This window comes from Thamnophis elegans, chromosome Z, assembly GCF_009769535.1.
Source record: "Thamnophis elegans isolate rThaEle1 chromosome Z, rThaEle1.pri, whole genome shotgun sequence".
Classification (NCBI taxonomy): Eukaryota; Metazoa; Chordata; class Lepidosauria; order Squamata; family Colubridae; genus Thamnophis; species Thamnophis elegans.
In genome coordinates, this window is record NC_045558.1 from 121,884,423 (window position 1) to 121,908,564 (window position 24,142).

Consider the following 24,142-nt stretch of genomic DNA (forward strand, 5'->3'; position numbering starts at 1 on the left):
AAAAAATGCATTGTGACTTCAAGTGCAAGAATCCACAAACACACTTGGCTTGGATACCAGAGCAGCGGTGAGAAGCAGCCTTTTTGTTTCACTTGGTAGCCAACAAGGATACATTACAGGTAGTCTTCAATTTATAACCATTCCTTTAGTGACTATTACAGCACGTCTGACAAGGGATGTGGAGATTCAGGGGCTAAGACACTGAGCTTGCTGATCAGAAAGGTTGGCAGTTCGGCAGTTCAAATCCTTAGTGTCGCGTAATGGAGTGAGCTCCCATTACTTGCCCCACCTTCTGCCAACCTAGCAGTTCAAAAGGACATAAAAATACAAGTAGAAAAATAGGAACCACCTTTGGTGGGAAGATAACAGCCCTCTGTGCACCTTCGGCATTTAGTCATGCTGGCTATATGACCATGGAGACATCTTCGGACAACACTGGCTCTTTGGCTTTGAAACAGAGATGAGCACCACCCCCTAGAATTGGGAACGGCTAGCACATATATGCAAGGGGAACCTTTACTTTACAACAGATCTGAAAAAAGTGACCTATGATTGGTTTTCACACTTAACGACTGTTGCAGCATCCCCATAGCCATGTGATCAAAATTTGGGCACTTGGCAACTGGCTTGTATTTATGACAGTTGCACTGTCCTGGAGTCATATAATCACCATTTGTAACCTTCCTAGCCGGCTTCCAACAAAGCTATTGGGAGAAGCAGGGTTCGCTTAATAGCAGTAGCAATAGCACTTAGACTTATATACCGCTTTATAGGCCTCTCTAAGCGGTTCACAGAGTCAGCATGTTGCCCCCAACAATTTGGGTCCTCATTTTACCCACCTCGGAAGAATGGAAGGCTGAATAAACGTTGAGTCTGGTGAGATTCGATCTGCCAAATTGCAGGCAGCTGGCAGTCAGCAGAAATAGTTTGCAGTACTGCACTCTAACCACTGCACCAATGTGGCTCATATGACTGCATTTCACTTAACAACTGCAACAATTCACTTAATAACTGTGGGGAAAAAATTCGTAAAATGGGGCAAAACTCACTTAAATCTGCTTTGCTTAGCAACAAAAATTTGGCCTTGATTGTTGTAAGTCGAGCGCTACCTGTGCCCAGATTTGGATTCAGTAACAACCCTCTTTAAGATATACATGAAGTTGGGTGAATTACTTAAATGATGATTTGAGACCCAGCACTCAACACATCTGCCCTAAATTAGAGATAACAGAGATTCTGTGTCTCCAAAAGTGGCACATAGGATAGGGCATATTTCAACACCTGTACTCATATCCTCAATGTTTCAATCAGATGTGTGCAACTTCATAGCTGAACCTAAAGAACCATGAAAGATAAAGGGGACAGAACTTTTAGCTCAGATTAATTAAAAAAACCCTCTTAATATAAAAAACCAATTTAGAACAAAGCAACCCAATTTGTAATAGATTTTGAAAGTTTCTTAGGAATGCAAATTCCGCAGGAATTGAGGAATTAAAAATGAAATAATTGCTTTTGTCATGCTAGAGACTCAGGTGCATCACAGTCTGATCCCATGAGAATACATTTATAAAAGACAGGAGGAGCGTGTGATTGGAGCGCCCTGAATAATGCTTATTTTTCTATGTTAAAAAAAGGAACCTGGTGCTTTATGAAAGCACAATTCAGCATTGTTTTGCTGCCACAGCTGATATCAACTTGCCTAGTAGGGAACAGGAGGTGTATGTCTCCTGTTATTCATAACTGTGGACCCCTCACAAATACTGAACCATGAATGCCCCCAATTCATTTAGGAGGAATAGAAGTTCTAAATACAGAATAGAAAAATTGAAAATGATTGGGAGCAGAAGGAGAGGAGTACCATATTTTTCGGAGTATAAGATGCACCAAAGTTTTGAAGAGAGAAATTTTAAGAAATGACCTCCACAAAGTGGCCCGTTTTTTACAAAAACGGGCCCGTTTCCCTCCCAAAAAAGGCATGAATAGCCTTTAGGGGGCTTGCAGAGTGCTCCTGGGGGGGGGGTGTACCCCCCAAATGAGCAAAAAAGGGCCTATTTTTTGTAAAAAGAATTGCATGCATGGCCTTTAAGAGGCTTAAAGAGTACTCCTAGGGGCTGGAGGGGGGCAAAATTGAGCAAAAAACTGCCTGTTTTCCATTCATTTCTGCCATCCCCAGCCCCCAGGAGCTCTCTGAAAGCCTCCTGCAGGCTCTGCACAGCCATTTTGGTGAAGGGAGTGGGGCTTCCGGAGGCATAAAATGCTGTATTCAGTATATAAGACGCATCCAGATTTTCAGCCTCTTTTTTGAGGGAAAAGGGTGCATCTTATACTCTGAAAAATACGGTAACTTCATCTAAACAGCTGTAGAAGTACAGAACAGAAAAAAAAAATAAGAAAACCCTAAAATTCCAAATATTTCTTCTTACTCAAAGCACTAATACAGGTAGTGCTCGGCTTGCAACCAATTATTTGGAAGTTACATGGTCTTGAAAAAAGTCACTTCAAACCAGTCCTTGCACATGACTACATTTACTCTTCAACTTACAACAGTTCATTTAATGACTGTTCAAAGAAAGTTACAATGGCACTGAAAAAAGGGACATACAACCACTTTTCACACTTATGACCATTGCAGCATCCCCATGGTCACATGATCTACATTTGGCTGCTGTGTCTTGGGTTCATGGGATCCTCTTTCTACCACCTTCTGACAAGCAAAAGTCAATGGGGAAACTGGATTCATTTAATAACCGTGTTACTCATTTAACAACTGCAGTGACTCATCTAAAGTCGTAAAATCCGTCAAAACTCAATTAACAAATTTCTCACATAAATTTGGGGCTCGATTGTGGTCTCAAGTTGAAAACTACCTGTACTGCAGCATCCCCATGGTCACGTTATAAAAATTTGGGCGCTTAACAACCAGCATGTATTTATGGGATGGTTGCAGCATCCCAAAGTCACATGATCACCATTTGCAACCTTCCCAGCTGGCTTCCAACAAGCAAAGTCAATTGGGGGTGGGTGGCGGGGAGAAGCTGGATTCTCTTAACAACTGTGTGATATACTTAACAACTGCAATGATTTGTTTCACAACCCTGGCAAAAAAGGTTATAAAAATCACATGTGACATGGTTAATAACTGCCTTGCTTAGCAAAGGAAATTCTGGTCTCGTTTGGGCTCAAATGTGGTCATAAGTTGTGGACCACCTGTATTGTTATTCCCTCTCTACTTTCTATGGAAAACAAAGAGGAGGAAGGATTAATATCATCTAGTGACTTCACAGGCAAGAAGTGGCATCTTATGGCTCAAAGCATTACACAACAGAATCTGCCAAGTCACATTAAAAATTTAGGAGAATCCACTAGCCTTTCTCAAGTGACCAATTAGATCCCTCCAGGAAGCCAATTAACAAAACATTACTGATACAATGCCATCAGGATGTTGTTAAACCTTCTCCTATGAGAATTCCTACTGAAGAAACCATCCTCACACCCAACAGGAGCAAACTTCATAAAATAGTTTTTCCCCCCTCTATTAGTCTTCAACACCCTGATAGTTGGCCACTGCCAGGAACCTGGAGCTCCCAACCCATGCAGAAGGTTGTTCTCCTGAACAAACAGGATGTTTCCTACTTATTAAATTTAGAAGCTGCATGGCCATGAATAGAGGACACCTTAAAAAGCAAAGAACAATAAAGAGATTGTGGACCTCCAGAAAAAAAGGGATTTTTGTTCTTGACTGATTTTTGCACATAATTTAAACAAAACTGATCCAGCCCACACTTCCCAACTTTTCAAAAGGAGTTATCAATATGAACACCATTCAACCACTGTGATTTTTCTGTTCCAGAATGTAGTTCAAGGAGAACATCACCCACAAACTTCAGAACAGCTCACCGCAAACTATAGCCAGGAAAGTGAAATTATTTACGCTACAGTAAACATTAAGAGTTTGCTGATTCAGACAGGGCCTCTCAAGTGATTATAGATTAGTAATGGTTAACTTCTTGCTGGAGAAACAATCTGATGTTCAGAACTCAAGGAAAAAGATTCTATTTTCAGCTGCCAGGTGGGCACAACGATGTCCAAAGGCCGAAAAAAGAAACCAGGAATGTCAGTGTGGGAGGTTAAAAGGGGATATCAGAAAATCCTCTGTGGTTTGCCAAAACTTTAGTTTAGTACTGACATGAGTAAATAGCTCAGATTTGCATGTAGAACAATTCACATTTGTGGGGCCCTGATTGGGATTGACGATGGGACCAAAAACCTGGCTGGGTGCTGCAATATTTGTGGAAATCCCCCCCCCCCCAAGCTCCATAGATTGTTCTGGAGAGGTAGGGATAGTGGGACATACTTACTCTTTGCTCTAGGAGGGCCCTGCGGATAGACACCCGCTGCTCCAGCTCCTTGATCTCACGTTCATGCTGGGCCTCGGTGTGGATCTTGATTTTGCTCTGGTAAGCGTTCAGCAGCTCGAGCTCCTGCTGCAACTGCATCCTTAGGACTTGGTATTCTGCCTCTTGAGTTTCATCCAAACGCAGCTAGGAAGAGAGGAGGAGGAGAAAGAAGACATAAGTCCTACATCACAAAACCCCCTCTGTAGGATAGCATGGCTTTTAAAGGGACAGACAAGGTCTTCATAATCTAAGTTTCCCTATGCTTCTGGAATGGGCATTGGCCTCAGGCTAAAGGCAGAAATCTGTAAGATGGCTACCATTTAGTCTGTCTGCTTTGCAAAGCTGTTGCTGGAGGTCTCGCTGCCTCAAAGAAGATTATACAGCAAAAATTCCTGCTTGTGGTAGGGCTTCCCAGTTGATGATGGCTAGAAATTCAACTTAGCTGAGCATCTCCCATCTCAATGAAGGACAATGGGTACCTCTTGGATTCTGTTTAGAAAGCACCTCATACCTGGTCCTAAAAAAGGGCCGGTGCAGGTGGAAGAGTCCGTTTTAAGACCAAACAATTGCTGGTCTTGCTCACGTTGCTTACAGAGTCAGGAGATCAAAGCTGATACTCCTTATGCAGTTATGGCAAAGGGAACTCTACCAGCCCCAGAGCTTTAAAACTAGTCACCCATCTCAGAAAGGGTTTCTTTGGGAGTGAAGAAGATGCTACAGAGAAAAGCATGCTTCGGAGCCTTGTGATCAACGGACATTGTGGCTTGGCAGCCAGCCTCTTTCCAAGGAAGCCTTGGGGACTACAGTTTTGAGAGCAAGCAATTATGGCTCTCTAAAATGTGTTACTCTCAGCATCTTCTCTTCCACTGTTCTTTTGGGGGAAAAGCACGACAATTAAACTGGTATACAATCAAAGCCATGTTTTAATGATTAAAGCAATCTTTCCAGAGGTGGTATTCAGAAGGTTCTGACCAGTTCTGGAGAACTGGCAGTGGAAATTTTGAGTAGTTCGAGAACCGGTAAATGCCACTTCTGACTGGCTCTGCCCCCATCTATTCTCTACTTCCCGAGTCCCAGCTGATCGGGAGGAATTGGGGATTTTGCAGTATCCTTGTCCTGGAGTGTGGGGTGGGGAAAGGGGAATTTGCAATATCCTTCCTCTGCCACACCGCCACATCACGCCCACTGAACCGGTAGTAAAAAAATTTGAATCCCACCACTGAATCTCCTGGGCTTTATTCAAGGTAGATAAATTCTACCTCAAATAGTCAGCCCAATCCAATGGGACTGGTCATTTTATGTCGAACTTTTGCTGGCCAAAGCTGGGGGAAGAGGGATAAGGATGGAAAGAAAAACTAAAAAAAAAAAAAGGGAATTGGTTGGGGCTTGGGATTGAAAGCATAGTTGGGAAACACTTTTCTCCAAACGGCCGATTCCTCCCTCTCTCCCACCCAAGGGGAGGGCAGCGCAGGGTACCTACGGCCTGGGTGGAGAGCATTTCATTGATGCTGTGGTCATACTGCTCGGCTAAGATGGCCAGCTTGCGGGTCTGTTCATCCTTCAGACGTTTGAGAATCCCCTTGTGCTCGCTCTTCGGGGTGGTCTCCAAGAGATGGTTGCGAAGGGCCTTGTATTGCCGCGTCTGGATCTTACAGGTGTCCTGAAACTGCTTTTTAATTTGCAGTTCTTTGGACTAGGGGAGGAAGAGGAGGAAGAGGAGAAAAAGGGGGGAAACAAGAAAACAAAAACAGAACAATGCCAGTGACCAGAGGAGGGAGAAGGAGAATGGCAAATAAAGAACAAATGCGAAAGGAAGAGAAGGAGAGAGACAGACAGAGAGAGAGAGAGAGAGAAAGAGAGACAGGAGCATGTATTAGACAAACAATTCCCACCAGTGGGGGTTTTGGTGGGAATAAACTAAATGTAGTATTACTCAATAATTTTATCTTCTAATGTTCCCACTTAAATCAAAGTTAACATCAGTATGAAATAGCTTCAGCTCATCCAAATAGCTTTAATGGAGTGAAAAGATGCCTGGTAGCTTGATGAAAAATAACAACATAACAGAATAGGTAGGGGTTTGGGAGGTCTTCTAGTCCAACCCCCCCTCTCCCCCTGCTCAGACAAATGGTTATCCAACATCTTCTTAAAAATTTCCAGTGTTGGAGCATTCACAACTTCTGGAGGCAAGCTGTTCCACTGATTAATTGTTCTGACTGGCAGGACATTTCTCCTTAGTTCTAGGTTGCTTCTCTTCTTGATTAGTTTCTTGTCCTGCCTTCTGGTGCTCTGGAGAATCGGTTGATCCCTTCTTCCTTGGGGCAGCCCCTCAATACTGGAATGCTGCTATAATGTCATCCTTAGTCCTTCTTTTCAATAGGCTAGACATACCCAATTAAATTAGAAATACCCCAAAATGGGATTTGCCTCTGAAAGAACAATGCAGTATGCATTGGCTGACACAGCTCGTGAGGTAGGGTCTTCTTTCTGCCTAAGGAGGGTCTTCTTTCTGCCTAAGACCCCAGGAAGGATAAGTGGCACAAGGCTGCAGGGGAAAAACCAATGGAACGGGTCGATGAAGAAGCTTCATATATTCCATTGTGGGAGGATGGCTCCCTGTGGGATAACTAGGACAATGGGAACAGGAAGGGAGACTTGCTAGAAGTTCCCTACAGGTAGTCCTCGATTTACAACCTTTCGTTTAATGACCGTCACCGCATTTCCACGATCAAAATTCAAGCACTTGGCAAGCCAGCATTTATTTACAACGGTGGCAACATCCTGGGGTGATGTGATTGCCATTTGAGACTTTCCCTGCCGGTTTCTGACAAGGAAACGCCATAGGGGAAGCTGGATTCACTTAATGATCATACAATCCACTTAACAATGGCAGTGGTTTGATTTACAAATGTGGCAAAGAAAAGGTTGTAAAATCGGGTATGGCTTACTTACCAATGAAAATTCTGGCCCCAATTGTGGTCGTAAGTCAAGGACTAACTGTATTATGAACTGAGAAGCAGCTGAAGGGGTTCTAGCTAGTTCTCCCCAGTGATTTTATTTCCTAGTTATCTGTATTTCACTGATGACCAGGCGACAGCCAAAGATGCCTCAGCAGAGAAATTTACAAGGGGTGTGCTTGCTCAAGAGGCTTAAATCTTGAGCAAACAATCAATAAAAATGTGCCTGTTTGTTTCTTCCTGAGTTTATATTCCTGAATATAAAAGGCACAAATGAATGAGACGACAGATTCTGAACTATATCAGAAACTTAACACGCACGCTCTGGAGTGTGCTAAACAACTGCATATTGGATGTCTGTGGAGATTCTCAATCATCCGAATCACAGCTGTCTCGAAGGTGCTTTTTCAAAAGATGACTGGACTGTTTTTTCCCCTTGAGGAAGAAGTACAAAACATTTTGTTTCTCATCCAAAAAAAACTTCATTAATTCCGATGGCAGGGGTGTGATGGTGATACGGAAGGATAGGTACTGTCAGTTGAGACTGATCAGTGGGGTATGGAAGGATAGGTTCTGACCAGATGGCAGGGGTGGAAGGACTGCATTTCTTTGAAGTCATCTGGTTGTTAATACTCTCCCTGAGAGTTCTTGAGGCCATTTGGGGATTTATCTTGTCCTGAGGGTCACCTGGATCAAAGTGCCATTGGTTGTGCCTCACCTACTTCCAGCCTACAACACAAAAGTTCCAAGAAGATTCCACAATTGTACCGATTCAGGTGACCCTGAGGACAAAAATAAAACCCCAAGTGGTCTCAACAGCTCTGAGAGCCCTAATGACCAGATGACTGCAAAGAAATACAATCCTTCCATTCTCCACCACCACACACACAGTCCAAACCTATCCTTCCACCTCCCACATTCAGTCTCAACTGTCAGTACCTGTCCTTCCAACCTTCTCTCTCTCTCTCTCTCTCTCTCTCTCTCTCTCTCTCTCACACACACACACACACACACACACACCCCATCGCCATCACAACAGATGAATTTCTTGGGTGAGAATCAGACATTTTGTTTTTCTTCCTCAAGGAAAAAGCAATCGGCTGCCTTTGGAAAAAGCAGCTTTGAGACAACTACATGTTGGTTTTTCTAAAAGTGGAAAAAAACCCAGTGCAAATTACCATAATCTGGATAAAAAAAATGATATCACTGCAGCTCCACATCATGGCCTAAATATAGATTGTAGGTGATATTCTCAACACCAATTCTCCAATAAGCTGATGATGGCTCTTCATCCTCTATCCTGCTTTGCAACAGAAATATTCTTCATTTTCAGAGGGTCGGAAAGTTTTCACAGGATACCTTTTGAAGACTTAGCTCTTTTGATGGTAACTTCCAATCCACCTGCACTCACTTTAAAAATGTCCTTTTAGTCCTTCTCTTCTAATCTACACACTATTTAGGTTCCTTTCAAAATAAATGTCGGAGAAGTGGAAGGAAGGATGGGAGAGCAGGTTTCAGCATTAAGATGTCAACTGGAAATGTCAAATTGGCATTAAAATGTCAAATGGACATCCCATTTTGCCTAGCAAAACCCAAAAGATTATTTTTCAGTCATCTATAGAATAAACTCAGCTGATTTTGAGAGCCAAGAGTCTGCAACAGTGGCGAATTATCTGTTGACTCTCATTATACAAAATGTTATGATGGACACAAACTTCATACATTCGACAAAATTGGACCTGCAAGTTACCAAGGACAAACTTCATAAATGATTTTTAAATCTCGGAAAAGTTCAGTTCCTTGTCTAGGCCTTTTAGCGATTTATTGTTCTGTCAGCCAGTCATGCCAAACAATTCAATACAAAATTTGAACAACCTACTAGTTTAAAATAATTTGTGAAGAATGCCAACACCAGCTTTCCCAATTTGGTTCATTCCAGTTATGTGGACTACATCCCCCATGATCCATGCTAAATTGGCCACAAGGAAAACACAAAGGGAAGGAAGGCATTTTGAGCAAAAATTGATACATCAGGCAGGAATCCACCTGACTATCACAAAATGTGATGCAAGGAGTGGGGTTAGTCCAAATTACATGTTTTTTTCCCTTTATAAGTTATGTTGCCAATTATGGTGTGAGTTTATGGAGAAGTGAACTTTTGAGTTGCCAAGGAAATGCTATTCTTTTTTTAATTTAAACTAAGTCTAATTCACCCCAAAGCTCATATTGATGAGCAAAATGTTTATTTCCTTGCATATCTGATGACATCCTTTATATCTAAACCCACTCAATTATCTGTAATTTATGCTAAACTTCAAGAGTATTCTTTTCATGGCTACAATCTTTCATCACTCTTTGGACAACATTTAAAATGACCCCAAACCACAAATGGTGTAGAAAAAAACCTGTCTAAATTATACATTTTTCACCTTTGTATGTTATTTTAATTCATTTCATGAACACCTCATACACTTGAGAGGTCATAGACAGAAAGAGGTACTAGGAATTAAGGTAATAGTGGGATGTGGAAGAACATAACTCCAGTTACACCCTCCAAATAATTTACTTTTGGAAATCTAAAAGTACATCACTTGAGGATGTTTTTGGCACAGAGTGCATGAAAATAGACAGATAGCCCTATTTTTAAGCTTAAGTGCCCTATTTTCTTAAAAATCAAATCACATCAAACTCAAAACTCACAATACAGAGGTGGTAAATTGTGGTGCAGAATTTTTATTTCTTTTTCCTTCAAAATTTCACATGCATCCACAACAGGGAAGGGAGAAATAAATAAACCATAGAAGAATGTCCCCCGCCACATGAAATGGGAGAAATAAATTAAAAATTATTTAACATAGCTTTTTTAAAATGTGAAGATAGAGGGAAAAAAACATAGTTCAAACACACAAAAATGGGTATACAAAATACATTATTAAAATGGATAAAATAGAATCTAGATTAATAAAAACAAGCTTGGCCAAAAAAAAAAAAAGATTAAGAGGAATGCTAAAAAATACACAAATCCACAGATGTTGCGAAACTGAAATAAATTTAAAAAATCATAGGTGAACCAAAAAAGGGAGAAATACAAGGTATGTGCTTTATGCAAACATGGGACCAAAAGCCAGAATCAATGAACATGGAATTATATCTAATTTAGGATAATCTGAAATGAATTGATGGGTGGATTTGAAAATTGGGAGGAGGGAACTGGACTAACTACAACATGAATGAATATAAGGAACTGAAAAACATATATGGAAATGCACAGAAGTAACTGTTTAAAAATATTCTACCAAATTAAATAGAAATGAAGACTGCTTCAAACTGATTTAATTCTATAAAACATGGTATTGCCTGCAGCTGATAAAGAACTCGAAAGATAAAACTCTTAGCAAAGCCAATTTTTAAAAATTAACTGCTACTGCAACAAACAGGATTTATTGTCAAAGTCGGAGAATTCAGGATCACTCTGTTTGTTGTCAGTCACATAAACATCCTGAATGGATTAAAAAAAATATGGATTCTGTGATGATATATGTTTATATAGAATTCACTGGACTTTTGGTTTTGTTCCCTATCAAATAAATAAAACCTTTAAAAGCTAGTTATCCAACAAAATAATTAATGCAAACTGAACTGGATTTTATACAGCAGCTTCCCCTTATTCTTTTGACAAAGTCATTCCAATGCAGAGGATTTCAGAATGTCACAATTAAAATGGACCAGGATACTGGAGTTAAAAAGTGGGGAAGGCTGTGATAAGAGTTTAGTGCTTACCTGCTCAAAGTTAAAAAGGGAAAAACTGTTGGATTCATATAGGGAAAAAACAGAAGCATTTGGGTTTTCCAGAACTCTCTAACCTGGCTATTTACTGGATGAAAACAAATAGGATTTTCCTCCCAGGGTGACAGGGTCACCAGGAGCAAGCTAGAGGGAACTGGGGACAAGCATGTCACACTAGCCAGTGAGACTTGTGTTCACCCTAAAGCTTAAGGAAATGGTTACTGGAAATGATAGGGTAGCAGAGTTTAAAAGAAGTATAAAAAGTGAAGAAAGGGGTGGGGGCTGTGATATTATGAGGCAGTTACCCCATTCTTTGGTGGATAAAAGCATAGCTGGTCCCTGGAAAACAAAAATGGAACATTATAGTTTGGAGATCCACCCTTGCACTTTAGAGATGGTCTAGGGCAGTGGTGTCAAACTCGTGGCCCGCGGGCTGGATGCGTCACTTGCTGGCCCCGACCCCGCCCAGTTTAGTAAAGGGAGAAAAAGTCCAGATATGTCACATGACGCAGCCTGATGCCACGAGTCTGACACCCATTGTCTAGGGTTTCCAGTTTTGTAAAAAAAAAATAAAAAAAAATGAAAAGGCTGCTCTCCTGCCAAACCACACTGGGGGAAGCATTAAAAGGCAAAACAACTTTGGTTTATATTTAACTTAAAAGAGGTTGCCTATGCCTTGGCTGCAGAGTCCAAAGCACATAGAAACATTATATATATATATATATATATATATATATATATATATATATATATATATATATATATATATATATATATATATATATTTGGTGTTGTTTTTTTTCTTCGACCAAAATGCAACAGCCTACACTAAAACAAACCACTACAATGCTAAGCCATTCATTTCAAATGCCAGCGTGTGGTTTTTCATTTAAAAAAGGAAGAAAGAAAAAAAAGCTACTGGATGGCCAATTACTGTTTTAAGTGGAAAAAATGTACAGCAATAAGCTGTCATTTTATGAATTTCTCCCATTTTCAGTCGAATTGTATTGTTTAAAAATTCTGTTAGCCCTCCTTTCCTCCCTCCACAAAAAATTATATAAAGCTTACCAACCTACCCACAAACAAATACAAATATGTACATTCAAGTTCAAACTTTTAAAAAGGGGGATTGTTACAAATATGGTGAAAAATGATAAATATATGTATGTGTGTGTAAACATGCACACACACATACCAAAGGTGGAAGTATATACGAACGGCGAAAGAATCACTTAAACTAGGCAAACACTCAGGAGCTGAAGGTCTTGGTTTTTAAAAAGATGTTTAATTTCTCAAGATTTCATAAGGAGGTTCTTTCTCTGTGGCAGATGAAGAACTAGTGTATTTTAGCAGGAATTGGAACTCAAAGCTTTTCAGAAGATAAAAATGGCTTGAAATGAAGACACTTATGTATCTCCTCACTGTGCAAGAGATGCTGAAGATGGAAAAAGCAGCCATTACTGGATATTTTAAATAGGGGTTATTGGAAAGAATTTTAAGAACATTATTATTATTATTATTTTGGCAAACATGGAGCTCAACACCTTATCCCAGATGATGGAAATAGGAAATATTTGGTCCTCCCAAATAGCTGATTCAAAGGGGCCTCGGGTGATTCTTTCCTCGTTGACACAATGAGCACAAGACAAAACCTCCTGTCCACACCCAATATGTAAACAATCAGAGCTTGCACAAACATTTGGTTCTCTGCTCTGCCCATATTAAAGCTTCTTTTACCAAACGCATCCTGCCCAGAACCTCCTGTTAAGAAGGCAGCAAAACATTAACAAACCTTGGAGGGAGAAAAAAAAAATTGCTTTTGAGAGTAAATACTGAAAAAGGGCTTCGGTCTGATTCCCCAGAATTCTAGAAGCTGGCCCACTGCACAGAACATTGCCATGTAAGAGAAAGGCAGGTCAACTGAAATGGCTTGTATCACAAAGTTAGGCAGGGTTTAGAAACCCAAGATACTAAGGGCCGTTATCTCCAGGGCTTCCTGACAGTTGGGGACACACGCACACGACCACTGCTTCTATTCAACCGTCTCACTGGCCCGCTGGGATGGCTTCTGGACCTTGCCCCACGTGCCACTAAGCAGGGGATACGGCTGGGCTTTTCTTCCTTCAGAACATACAAGCCCTTAAGACAGTGGAGCACAGAAGGGGGCAAGTGAGCGCAGATCACCTTGGTGAGGATCCTGTTGAGGGTACGGATCGGTTTGGCAAGGAGAGCAAGGATCCGATGGTGCCAGGGAAGGGGTGGCTGCCGCTGGCGGGATAATACTGGGATACGACTCCGGAAGCTGCCTTTGTTTGTTTTGGGGAAAAGGCGGAAGAGCCCCCGTTCGCTAACCAGCCCCAGGCGCTGCAGGATGCGGAAAACCGGATGTGGGAGATGCAGGAGAGCCAAGAGCAAAAACCGACGGGCATGGCGGGGAAATCCCTTTAGGCTGTGTCTGGCCAGGGCCCCCAGGAGATAAAGGGGCAAGAAAACCCAGGGAGAAGCTAAGAGGTAGGAGGACAAAAGAATGACCGGAACATACAGGCGCCCCCTGTTGGCACTCAACCCCACCACCCCTACCGTTCCCCCCAAGTTGATAAGAAGAAGAAAGGAGGACCCGGAGAGAAGAAAAACAGAGTGCAACAGGGTGTATGTAACCGCCAGGCCCACTAGGAATCCTTCAAGGGCCAGGAGGATATCTTGGAAACTCCCCCCCTGGGCCCAGAGAGCAGCGAGCAAAAGCAGGAGAGTGGGGGCACAAGGATATGCAGAGACCAACAAGGCCAAAGCCACACAGAGAACATGAGGTAAAACGGCTGCGACCGGAGAGCCCCCTGGATGGGATTTGCCAGCTCCCTCTTGACTGTAGGGATCATCGCCGGCTAGGCAGCCATCGCCTGAACCTCTCATGGACCCTTCCTCTAGGATAGTGGGGAGAGACTGAGTGTACAAATCCTCTTTGCATAGAAATGGTTCTAGCTCATCATCAGCTTCTTGGCCATCAGGCTCTGGAACGCCTGGTCGCCCCCAGATTGGCAGCAGAGCCTCAGAAGCATCTCCGCAGTGATCCAGCTCTCCAAAAAACTTCTGGCTTAGATCTACATTGGTAACTTCCTCACCATACAGCTCTTGCTGTTTTAGGCTTGCCACAGAATAGTCTAAAATCCAGCCTTTGCTGCTTGAACCAAAGACCTCATGGCCCTCCTCGTCAAGCCCCAGACACTCCTGTCTTTCTTCTAAATTTTCTGCTTCCTGCCCATCTGGAATTATATCTGCCATGCAGGGCCAATCTGGCTTCACCTCTCCACAATCTCTCATTTTTGAGATTAAGGACTCCACGACCTGATTCCTCAAGCCCAGAACGCCCTTTGGTGACCATTCTTGGACATGAGACTCAATATGTGCTGTGTCCAGCTCTGGAGCTTCCTCCTCTTGATTGCATTCCTGGACCATCTGTTCATGACTGTCTAACTCAGACTTTAAAATGTCCTTTGTATGTGTATACACGTCTAAAAGGTCTGGGTATTTTATTCCCAAATTGACTACCTCAGCTCCAACCTGAGTTGACTCCAAAACTTCTCCAACATGTGTGCCATCACCTGGATCATCCCAAACACAATCTGACTCCAGGACATCCAACTGACACCCTTTTTGATCTAGATTCTCTGTGTACAGGTATTCCAAATCTGCCAGATGCTCCTGATCACCCACCACACTGTCACAAGGACCATGCCCACCCAAAAGGTCCTCTCCGGAGTCTAGACTTCCAGCCTCATATCTGTCCATTTCTGTCACCCCTGGGTGTCCCTGCCCTGGCTCCAGAATTCCCACAACCTGCCCTTCTGGACACAATTGGCAGCAAGGTGGCGTGTAGGTAGCACCTACTTTGAGGCTTTTAGGCTGCTGCCGGACCTCCATGGCATGCTTCTGGCGCAGTTCCTGTTCACGGCGTTTATTGTATTCCAGCTGGTTTGACAGCTCAGTTTGGTGTTGCAGACGGGTAAGCTCTGTGCGGGTACGCTGGACAGTGTGAAGGTGACGAAATTCCAACTCCTGGGTGGACTCATGCTGGCGCAGCAACATGGCGCACTCCAGATCCTTCTGTGTTTGTTTCTTGTTCAGTTCCTACAGGTCGGGGGTGGGGAAGAGAGCAGAATGAGAATGTTATGTTCCAGAAAGAGTTATCTATGGTTCCAATATATATGAAATATTCAGCACTTTTCTTCCTTTTGTCCAATGAGTACCCTCTTTTCTGATGGCCCGACAACAGCAACTCTTTTTCATTGCCCTTTGACAGTATCCTATCTGTGTAAGTGAACCAATATGAGAGTTGATACTATCAACCATGACATCCTTCTGGACCACCTAGGGACTGGGAGTGGTTCTCCTCCTTTCTCTGTAGTTGGGTTTAGTTGGTGTTGGCAGGGAGATCAAGTCTGAGACTTTTGACACACATGGTGGATTAGAACTCAATGCACCCCACGCAATATGCCTGACATGTACTATGTACTATCTAAACAAGACTGCATTGGATATCATGATTATGATCTCCAACTGTATGTCTTGACTCTGGGCTGATCAGGTGACTGTCACAAGGTCTTGAGGTTATGTGAATCTGGAATGGAAAGAAACACCCAACTCTGAGAAGACTGAGTGGTTTTGAGTATGTGTACTACCCAGATCTGAGAGATTCTAACTTTGGTCTTGAAAGGGCTAATACTTTCCCCTTCAGGACTGCTGCACGATTTGAGGATTTGCATGGACTCCCAGCTCCTGCTCAAACAGCCAGTGGCAGCTGTGGCCAGGAATACTCTTAGGAAGCTGCACTTATCCATAGACTTCCAGGGGCAATTCAAGATGCTGCTTTTCTCTCTTTCTAAAGCTCTAGTTTCCATAACCTTTTAACTAGGTGAAATGGTGCTTTAGGCAAGAATTTTTGAACAGACAGTCCCTCAAATGGATTCATTTACTTAATGTGTCCAAAATCTGGGACCCATAACCCCCATGGAACTGAAATTTGGCAAATTTTATGCAACGTTTTATGACATCAAAATGATCATAAAACAGTTTATGACATAATACATGCCATAAAATATTTCCTGTGCTGATGTGCTATGCAGTTCAACATAGGCAGTTTTTCCAGTGAAGACGCTACACGAGAGCTTCTGTCATTCAGGAATCTGGTAAGGAAACATCTCTGAAAGGATGGCCAGATGGGTCACTGGTTGCCTAGTTACCTATAATGCACGGTGGATTGTCTGTTCATGACTGGCACTGTCAACATGGTCTGATTCCCATTTATTTACATAATGGAACCAAAGAGTGTGGGCTTTTTATGCTGCAGAGCCCCCGTCTTCTAAAATCATTCCCTTCAGGATTCATATAGCCTCCAACCTGGCATAATTTAAACAACCTCTTAAAACCTGGCTGCTCTCTGGGCCTTGGACTAAAGTTGATGGCAGACTCCTCCTAACTAGTTTGCTAGAGGCTGTGCTATTTTCCCTCAGAACGGTTTATATATGGTTTTGTATTGTAATATTTTAAACGGTTGAATATTACACTCTGTTCAGAGTTGCTATGGAATTGGGTGGCTTAACTAATTTAATTAAATGGCATTTAGTTAATAAATGTCACAAAGAGCTCGCAAAGGCAGGCATTCAAGTAACTGCTCATTATGCCATCTTTCCAAAGAGATACGGGTGGAAAAAGGGATACACAATTTAGCCTGCTCAACACACCCACCCCTCAGAGTACACCTCCTGCAGTTTTGCTTTTCAAGCACAGACAGACACCCCCTTCCTGCTCCCATCAGGCACCCATTACTGGTCCCCACCTCCCGCAGTAAGTCTTGGTCCAAGTTATGGCGTGCCAGCAGCATCTTGCGTTTGTATTGGCGACATTGCAGCTCAAAGTACTGCCGCTGGCGCCGCAAAAGGTTGGCCTCTTCCTCGGCCTGATAATGTTGCATGTTCTCTTTTTGTCTGAGCAACCATTCCTGCTTTTCCCGCTTGGGTGTGCTCTGATTCTCTTGCAACTCCTGCAAAAGAAGTAACACGAAAAAGTGAACCCTCCTTTGTTGAAAAATAGGGCTAAGCTTTGGCTATTGAAGGGCAGCGTATTCACAAACTGCAATGACCGAGTTCATCTGACACTCTAACACACAATTCAGTATACCGTTGAATTATGTGACATGCGAATTTATATGTGGGGAAGTACAGTCATCACCCCTCCAACATTTGGGTACAAGACTGGAAAAGACTGTGGGTAGATTCCTTCAAATAGGATCAGCCCAAGGGTTTTGGAATACAGGTCTCATTATCTCCCGCTCATATATCAAGACATATATTGAGGACAGCTATCTTGGCAAACGGTTCATGGCTGAGATCAACAGGCCCAGAATTCCAAAAGAATGCATATAAATTATACCTTCAGGCAAATTTTCATTTCCTTTTTAATATATACCTTTTTGGTTTTATCCTGGAGCAACAACAAACACGAGGACACAAAACCCTCATGTTTGCCACAGTTATGTGTTTGCTCAGTAAATAAAAATCCTTATCGTGTCATCTCAAAAAAACAACAATATTTCTATCTTTCTCTTCAAAGATACAGGCTCCATATCATTATAGGAACTGTCAGCATGACAGCATAAATCTCATTTGGTCATTTCTGGTCTGTTAGGACGTTGTTTTCCACATATTCCTAAAAATCAGTTAAATGCCTCATTTTACCTTCCCCCAAAGAAAGAATTTGCATCATTATACATGAAGTAAAAAAAAATCAAAATAAGAGAACAAATTGCGAAGAGAATAGCTAGATGTTGGGTGACATGTAAATTTGACTTATCGTCTTCATCGTCATCATCACCATCACCATCATCTCTGAGACTTCATGGTCACAGGCAGAGTTTAGGGTGGCAAAAGGAACTTTGGAAAGTCAGCTGACAAACTAGCATGGGATAATTAACTTTTGGCTTCCTACTGCTATGTTTCACCACCTTTCAAATCAGGGTACCTCTTTCAGCTGCTCCTTCCGTAACTTATATTGGCGCTTCTGTGATTCAAGTAAGTTGCCCAACTCCTTCTTCTGTTGACCCAAGATATGTTGCTGAAATTTCTTCTCTTCGGCCAGGGCAGCTTTTGCCTGCAGAAGTGGAGTGGAACAGAAAGATGGTTTAGCCATGCACATAGCCATGTACATAGTCAGAACATCATCCAAGGAAACGGGAGAATGGGGGGAAACTAGACATTACTGCACATGTTAACTAATAACTTTAAACCATCCTTTAGAGCAGAGGTCCCCAAACCCCAGCCCATTGGAAAGCAGGCCACTGAAGTGGGGGGTGAGTGCAAAAGTTTCATTTGTGCAGGATTTAGGTTGCATATTACCAAATCATCCCCTCCGAAACTGCCAAAGCCCCCGCCACCAATTCGTGGAACCAAAAAGGTTGGGGACCACTGCTTTAGAGAGAAATAAGAAAGGGTACAATTTGGTCTCTGGGAAGAAATGGAAAACTGCTGTGGGATGAAGAGTTGATGAGTAGATTGTCTCTTTGTAATTCCTTTCTGGACAAGGAAAGGACTTGAGATTGCCCACAAGTGCACCAGACAGTTTGGTCAGGAGGAGACCGCAACACTGCAATCTCTGGTAGATTTAGAGGTCTGTGAGATGAGTTATCTTGCTCAACCCATAGTTGGAGCTTTTAAGGACAGTAGGTTTGGGTATTAATTTTTCTAATCACTTTTGGAAATGCTTGTTGACTGCCGTTCAGCTACTGGGTTCCCCCAAAAATAAGATGGGATCTTATTTTCTTTTCACCCCCGAAATATGGCCTTATTATCGGGGGTGGAGGGAGTGGGCAGGGGATGGGCTGGGCCGCAAGACTCCACTTCAGTTTCTGAAAAACGGCACCGCCAAGCGAGTGAGTGAGGCTGGCTGTGACGGCTCTGACTCAGTGGAGCTTATTAAAAAAAAAGGGAGAGAAAGAGAAGGGCAGGAAAGGAAGGAAAAGTGGGGGGAGGGGCAGCTTAATGGGATATTCGATATCCTGTAAGGTGCATTTCTTGCCCTGGGACTTTTTCCCCCCTCCTCTTTTTCTTTTCATAAAGCAGAGCCGCACCAGCTGGACAGGGTGGAGATGAGGAGGGCAGGATGCTTGGGATTGAGGGGGGGTGTGTGTGACTGGTGAAGAAAAACAGGGGAGGAGGGAGGGCTTTGACTTTCTCAGCGCCTCTCCCCTCCTCCTTTAACCTGCCCCACTCGTGCATCCTCTTCCTCCTCCCCCCTTTCCTCCCTCTCTCCCTCTGTGGGAACAGCACTTTCCAAAAGGCGCTGGGAGGAAAGGAAAGGGCGAGCGACATCACTGAGCATGCCTGTTCGGACACATTTAACAAAAAGGCAGCCTGGTTGTCAAAAGGAGACATCGCACCCGCTTGAGGTGGGCTTTGGCAGGTGGGGTCCTGAGAAGTTTGGGGGCCACGTGGAGACGGCGAGGGAGATAGAGGGGGTAGGGTGGGTGGCAGGGCTGTTGGGTTTCCTTTGCCATACTTCTTCTGCATGACCACCGGGTGACACATGACAGGCTGGGCAGAACGTGTTGCTTCTCTAGAGCCCTGCCAACCTTTTGGGGCAAGTTTCCTCCCCCATTTTTCCTACTTGGAGGTAGGGAAGGGTGACCAAGGGGCTGCGCCCACCCAAATTCTCCCAAGTTGCTGCAACCATCCAACACGGGCCTGAAGGAGATCAGGGTGCAAAACATGGCACATTTAAACACATGCAAAAAAAAAAAATCATAACCCTCTCCTTTCTCCTCACCCACGCCCTCCCATTCACCCTGCACCCTACCTTTCAGATTTGGTGAACTCCCGAAAAGCCTGCTGTCTCTCGCTGCGCATGGATTTCAATAGTTTTTTGGGGGAGGGCTTATTTTTTTGGGAGGTTTATTTTAACCCATGTGCTGAAAAGCCTGATTGGGTTTAGTATCAGGACATGTCATATTTTCAGGGAAACACAGTATTAGGAACCTTCGGATTGGCAAGTTTTACAACACTGAATGAGTTTCCTTCAATCCTCAGTGAAAAAAGTTTTAAATACAAGTTTAAGTACTTAAAAAATATTTTAGAATAAACAAGCAAATAATTGTTGACTTTTGAAAATTGCAAGTCAATTAAAGATAGATTTAAAATATAATTTGGGAATTAATTGAAAGAATCCTTCCCATGGGAAAATTATTTTGTTTTGAATTCTCCAAAAAAATCATGATGACTTTGAAGGTTCAACATTAGAGGAACCAAAAGGAACTAGATTACAATTAAAGAGGAACACAGTTACTAATATAAGATCAAGCAAAATATTTTAACGTGGGATACATTGAAAGACTGCCTTGAACAATATCAATTTTACAAGTGTCTACCTCTAATTAGACTGCTTCAAGGATTTTAGGAAAGGGGAACAGGTTTTACTTGAGCTGAATGGGTTTAAAATGACAGCTATAGTAATAATATGAAAAAGATATTCTGGACATATAAAAGAAACTGGCTGATGTCTTAGTAATTAAAAAGGATATTATACTAAGAGAGTAATTTTTTTATACTCAATTTACAGAAGAAAGTTTTGAAGAATTTTGTAGAGGGGACAAAGAAAATATGAAAAAAGTAAAATTCTAGGACATTATTTAAATGGATCAGGATTGTAAAAAGCAAAAGGAAGGAATATCAAGTTGATTTCTTTGTTCAAATTAAAATAAATATGGTGTTTATGTCTGTAAACCTCACAGTGAACTTTTGCTGACCAGGATTGAGATGACAAGAGATGGGAAGCAGGAAGAAGAGATCATGTACTATATTTTAATAGAAGGTATTAAGTTACTAATATTTCTTATATTTGTGATGAAGCAGAAGTCACTTCTTTGTATAGTTCTTTTCCCCCCTTTATTATATTCTTATTTTTGTATCTTTTCTATTTTTTCCCCTTTTCTGCACTTTCTATTTTTCTTTGCATTCTTTTTTTAGTTGTATTGTTTTAATCTCTATAATTGTAATCGTTAATAAAAAATATAAAATAATTGTATCATTTGTACAAGGCATAACATCTCCTTGACAAGGAGATTTGGTTGCAAACACCCTTGTCTAAATTATTCAATTCTTTGGGGGAGGATGTTTTAATTTTAAAGAATAGATCCGATCCAGGAATATATGGACCTGTTATGATTGAAGCTATTTCTGTTTTGGATAATTGATTTCCTTGCTTTCAACGGCAAGTTAATACTGATCTACCAAAGTGACCAGATCATTGCTGATTTGGCCAGAAGGAATGGGAACAATCAGAACAGTGTGAGTTAATCAGAGAGGCTCTTCCCAAGCAAACCTGCAACATTTCATTGAATCTCACAAGAGTGGTGTACAAATGTATATGAGAAGGCATAATCAAAAGGAAATAGGGGAAATAATTACTTCAATTTGGAGAGTCTTCCCCAAGGATTAAAAATATGCCACCTACAACAGTTGCCAGTACTTTGGTGACACCCCTGAAGGTGGTGATTGACTCAATAAGAATGGGTGACAAAAATACCAAAGTCTCATGAAATTACCATCCATTTGCAAGATTTCAATCTTCTCTCATGAAACTTTGCACTATTTCAGGCAAGAATGCGGAAATATTTCCAATTTTTGGGATTAGTATTAGCAATTCTGACAATTTTTCCTTTCTTCCTTTCCTTCTTTCCTTTTGAAATAAGCTGTTTTAGTGCCTACTCTACTAAAAGGGGCTTAATTTTTGTGTTACCGGATATCAGGGTCCCACTGCAACTTGTGCTGGAGGCCAAACTTTCCCACTTTCCCGTTCTCACAGAAATTCATTTGTAGTTTCTATCCCTTTGGCCAAGTGATCTCCCATCTCCCTATCCAGGTCTCCCGCCCTCACCTCTTTCTCAAAAATAGCCTGATGCTTCTTGGCCAGTTTTTCAGCCTCGGCTGAGAAGTTGTTGCGGTGGGCCTCAAGCTCTTTGTCGAGGCGCAGCTGGTGTTCATCCAGCTCAGCCCGCAGTTGTTCTCCAGAGCCAGCAACTGTTTCTGATGTTGACGCCGCATCCGTTTGTAGCCGCTCATCTGATCCCGCAGTGCTGAGTCTTGCTCATGCTCCTGGATTTGGCGAGTCACCTGAAAGGAAGAAACGGAAGAGAGGAGGAAGAGAGAAACAGGAAAATCTAATTAATCCAAATTGTGATATGTAAACAACACCATGCATGAATTTATTACGGAACTAATCCTGCCATGGGGTAAGAGGAATAATACACTGTGTTGTGCACATTCAGATCTGAAGCAGGCAAGGATCTTCTGATTTGGTATGAGCATCTTCTCACTCCCTTTTTACTGATCCTTGACGAATCATACCTTTTCCTGGATTTGCACGGTGCCTGAAGGGGCTCAGGAAAAATTACCATATTTTGCACCGGAGTATAGACGCACCAAGATTTAGAAGAGGAAAACAAGAAAAAGCTTTTGCCCCCCAAACTCTCTGAGCATCCCATTTTTGCAAAAAACAGGCCCATTTTTAGCTCTCCCAAATCCCCCATGCATCCTGTTTTTGCCCTCCCCAGCCCCCAGGATCACTCTGCAAGCTTCCCAAACCCTCTGCACGCCCAATTTTTGGCAAAAATGGGACGTGCAGGGCTGGATTTTGGGAGGACAAAATGGCCATATTCAGTGTTTAAGACGCACCAACATTTCCACCCTCTTTTTTTTGGGGGGGGGGGGGATGCATCTTATACACTGAAAAGTACAGTACTTTCCAGGCAAGGAGGTTAGGGTGATGGGAGATAGGGCAGCAGCAGGCAGTTTCCCACTACCATTTGCACTGTGCCAGGCCAAGAAAAGGCACAGTTTGTTGAAGGAGCCTCAAAAAAGTAGAAAAAGAATGCTCAGACTGGATCTTATCTATGTACCCTTATGCACTTCAGATCCACTTACAGTATGCCTCTAGTGCACAGGACTTCCCTGATGGTAAAGAAACTTAACAGATTTTAATTCAAGATGACTCAGCTTAGATCAACAAATGAAGGAGTAAAACATGACATATATTCAGAAAAAAAAACACTTCTAACACCGTAACATGATTCTTATTTTGGCATATGGAAATTGAGAATGCTAGTTTTGCACTTTTGGCATAAAAACCATGTGAAAACTGAATTCAGCTCAGAAAGGATTCAGCACAGATAAAAAATAAGAAAACATTGACTCTCCCAAATGTGCCCTCATGAAGTCCCATCTTTGCCCACCTGGTAGGATTCTACTCATGTTACATCCTTGCCCTTTCTTCTGCAATCTTTACCGCTATCATAATCCAAATATTAAATATCATATATAGCTTCTGAAAGTTTGCCAACCCTGCACAAGTTTTGTTCTAAATTAAATAACTGAAAAAATCAAATTAGTAATGATTCAAAATTTCTTTAACTGCATGGATTTTAATTAAGCAGCTTCTGTTAAGAAACAGAAGCATCCACGTTTTAAATAAATATTGCTCATGTCTCTTAGAAAAATAGTTGAAATAAATGTTCGCAATACAAAAGGTGCAGATTTCTGGCACTTATCAACAGTTCTGGACTCACCCAAGGAAACTTTAAACTATTTTGCTTGATCAGCTTCTAAATGATGTTAAAAATAATAACTTTCCAAAGCCATCTTGTTCACAATGAATATACCCCTTTTTTTAAACAGGCAGAACCTATTGCATTTCAGATAGTTCAGATTTCTTTCTGTCCTAATTTTCTCTGCTTCTTGCTTAACATCTGCACTGCAGCAAATTCCTACAGAGGGCTCCAGATGCCACAAACATTGAAACTTCATTGACTAAGAGAAAGGAAGGAGGAGGTTAGTAGGCAGAATCACCAGCAATTTATGAAGCCACCAGCAAAGGAAGGAGGCTGGCAAAATGAAAATGAAAGGACTGAATCCAACTGTGATCAAGCTTGGCGTAGGGATGAAGGTGCTGGACTAGAACCAG

General features: G+C 42.1%; 1 protein-coding gene across 1 annotated transcript in view; it reads right to left on the reverse strand.

The window, feature by feature from the left end:
* The window catches only part of TAOK2 (TAO kinase 2), a 48,273-nt gene that overhangs the window by 4,180 nt on the left and 19,951 nt on the right, over positions 1 to 24,142 (reverse strand). Inside the window, 7 exon segments of the mRNA XM_032237073.1 lie at positions 4,359 to 4,541; positions 5,878 to 6,090; positions 15,026 to 15,265; positions 16,974 to 17,177; positions 18,155 to 18,283; positions 22,061 to 22,185; positions 22,188 to 22,296. Coding sequence (XP_032092964.1) covers positions 4,359 to 4,541; positions 5,878 to 6,090; positions 15,026 to 15,265; positions 16,974 to 17,177; positions 18,155 to 18,283; positions 22,061 to 22,185; positions 22,188 to 22,296 — 1,203 coding nt within the window.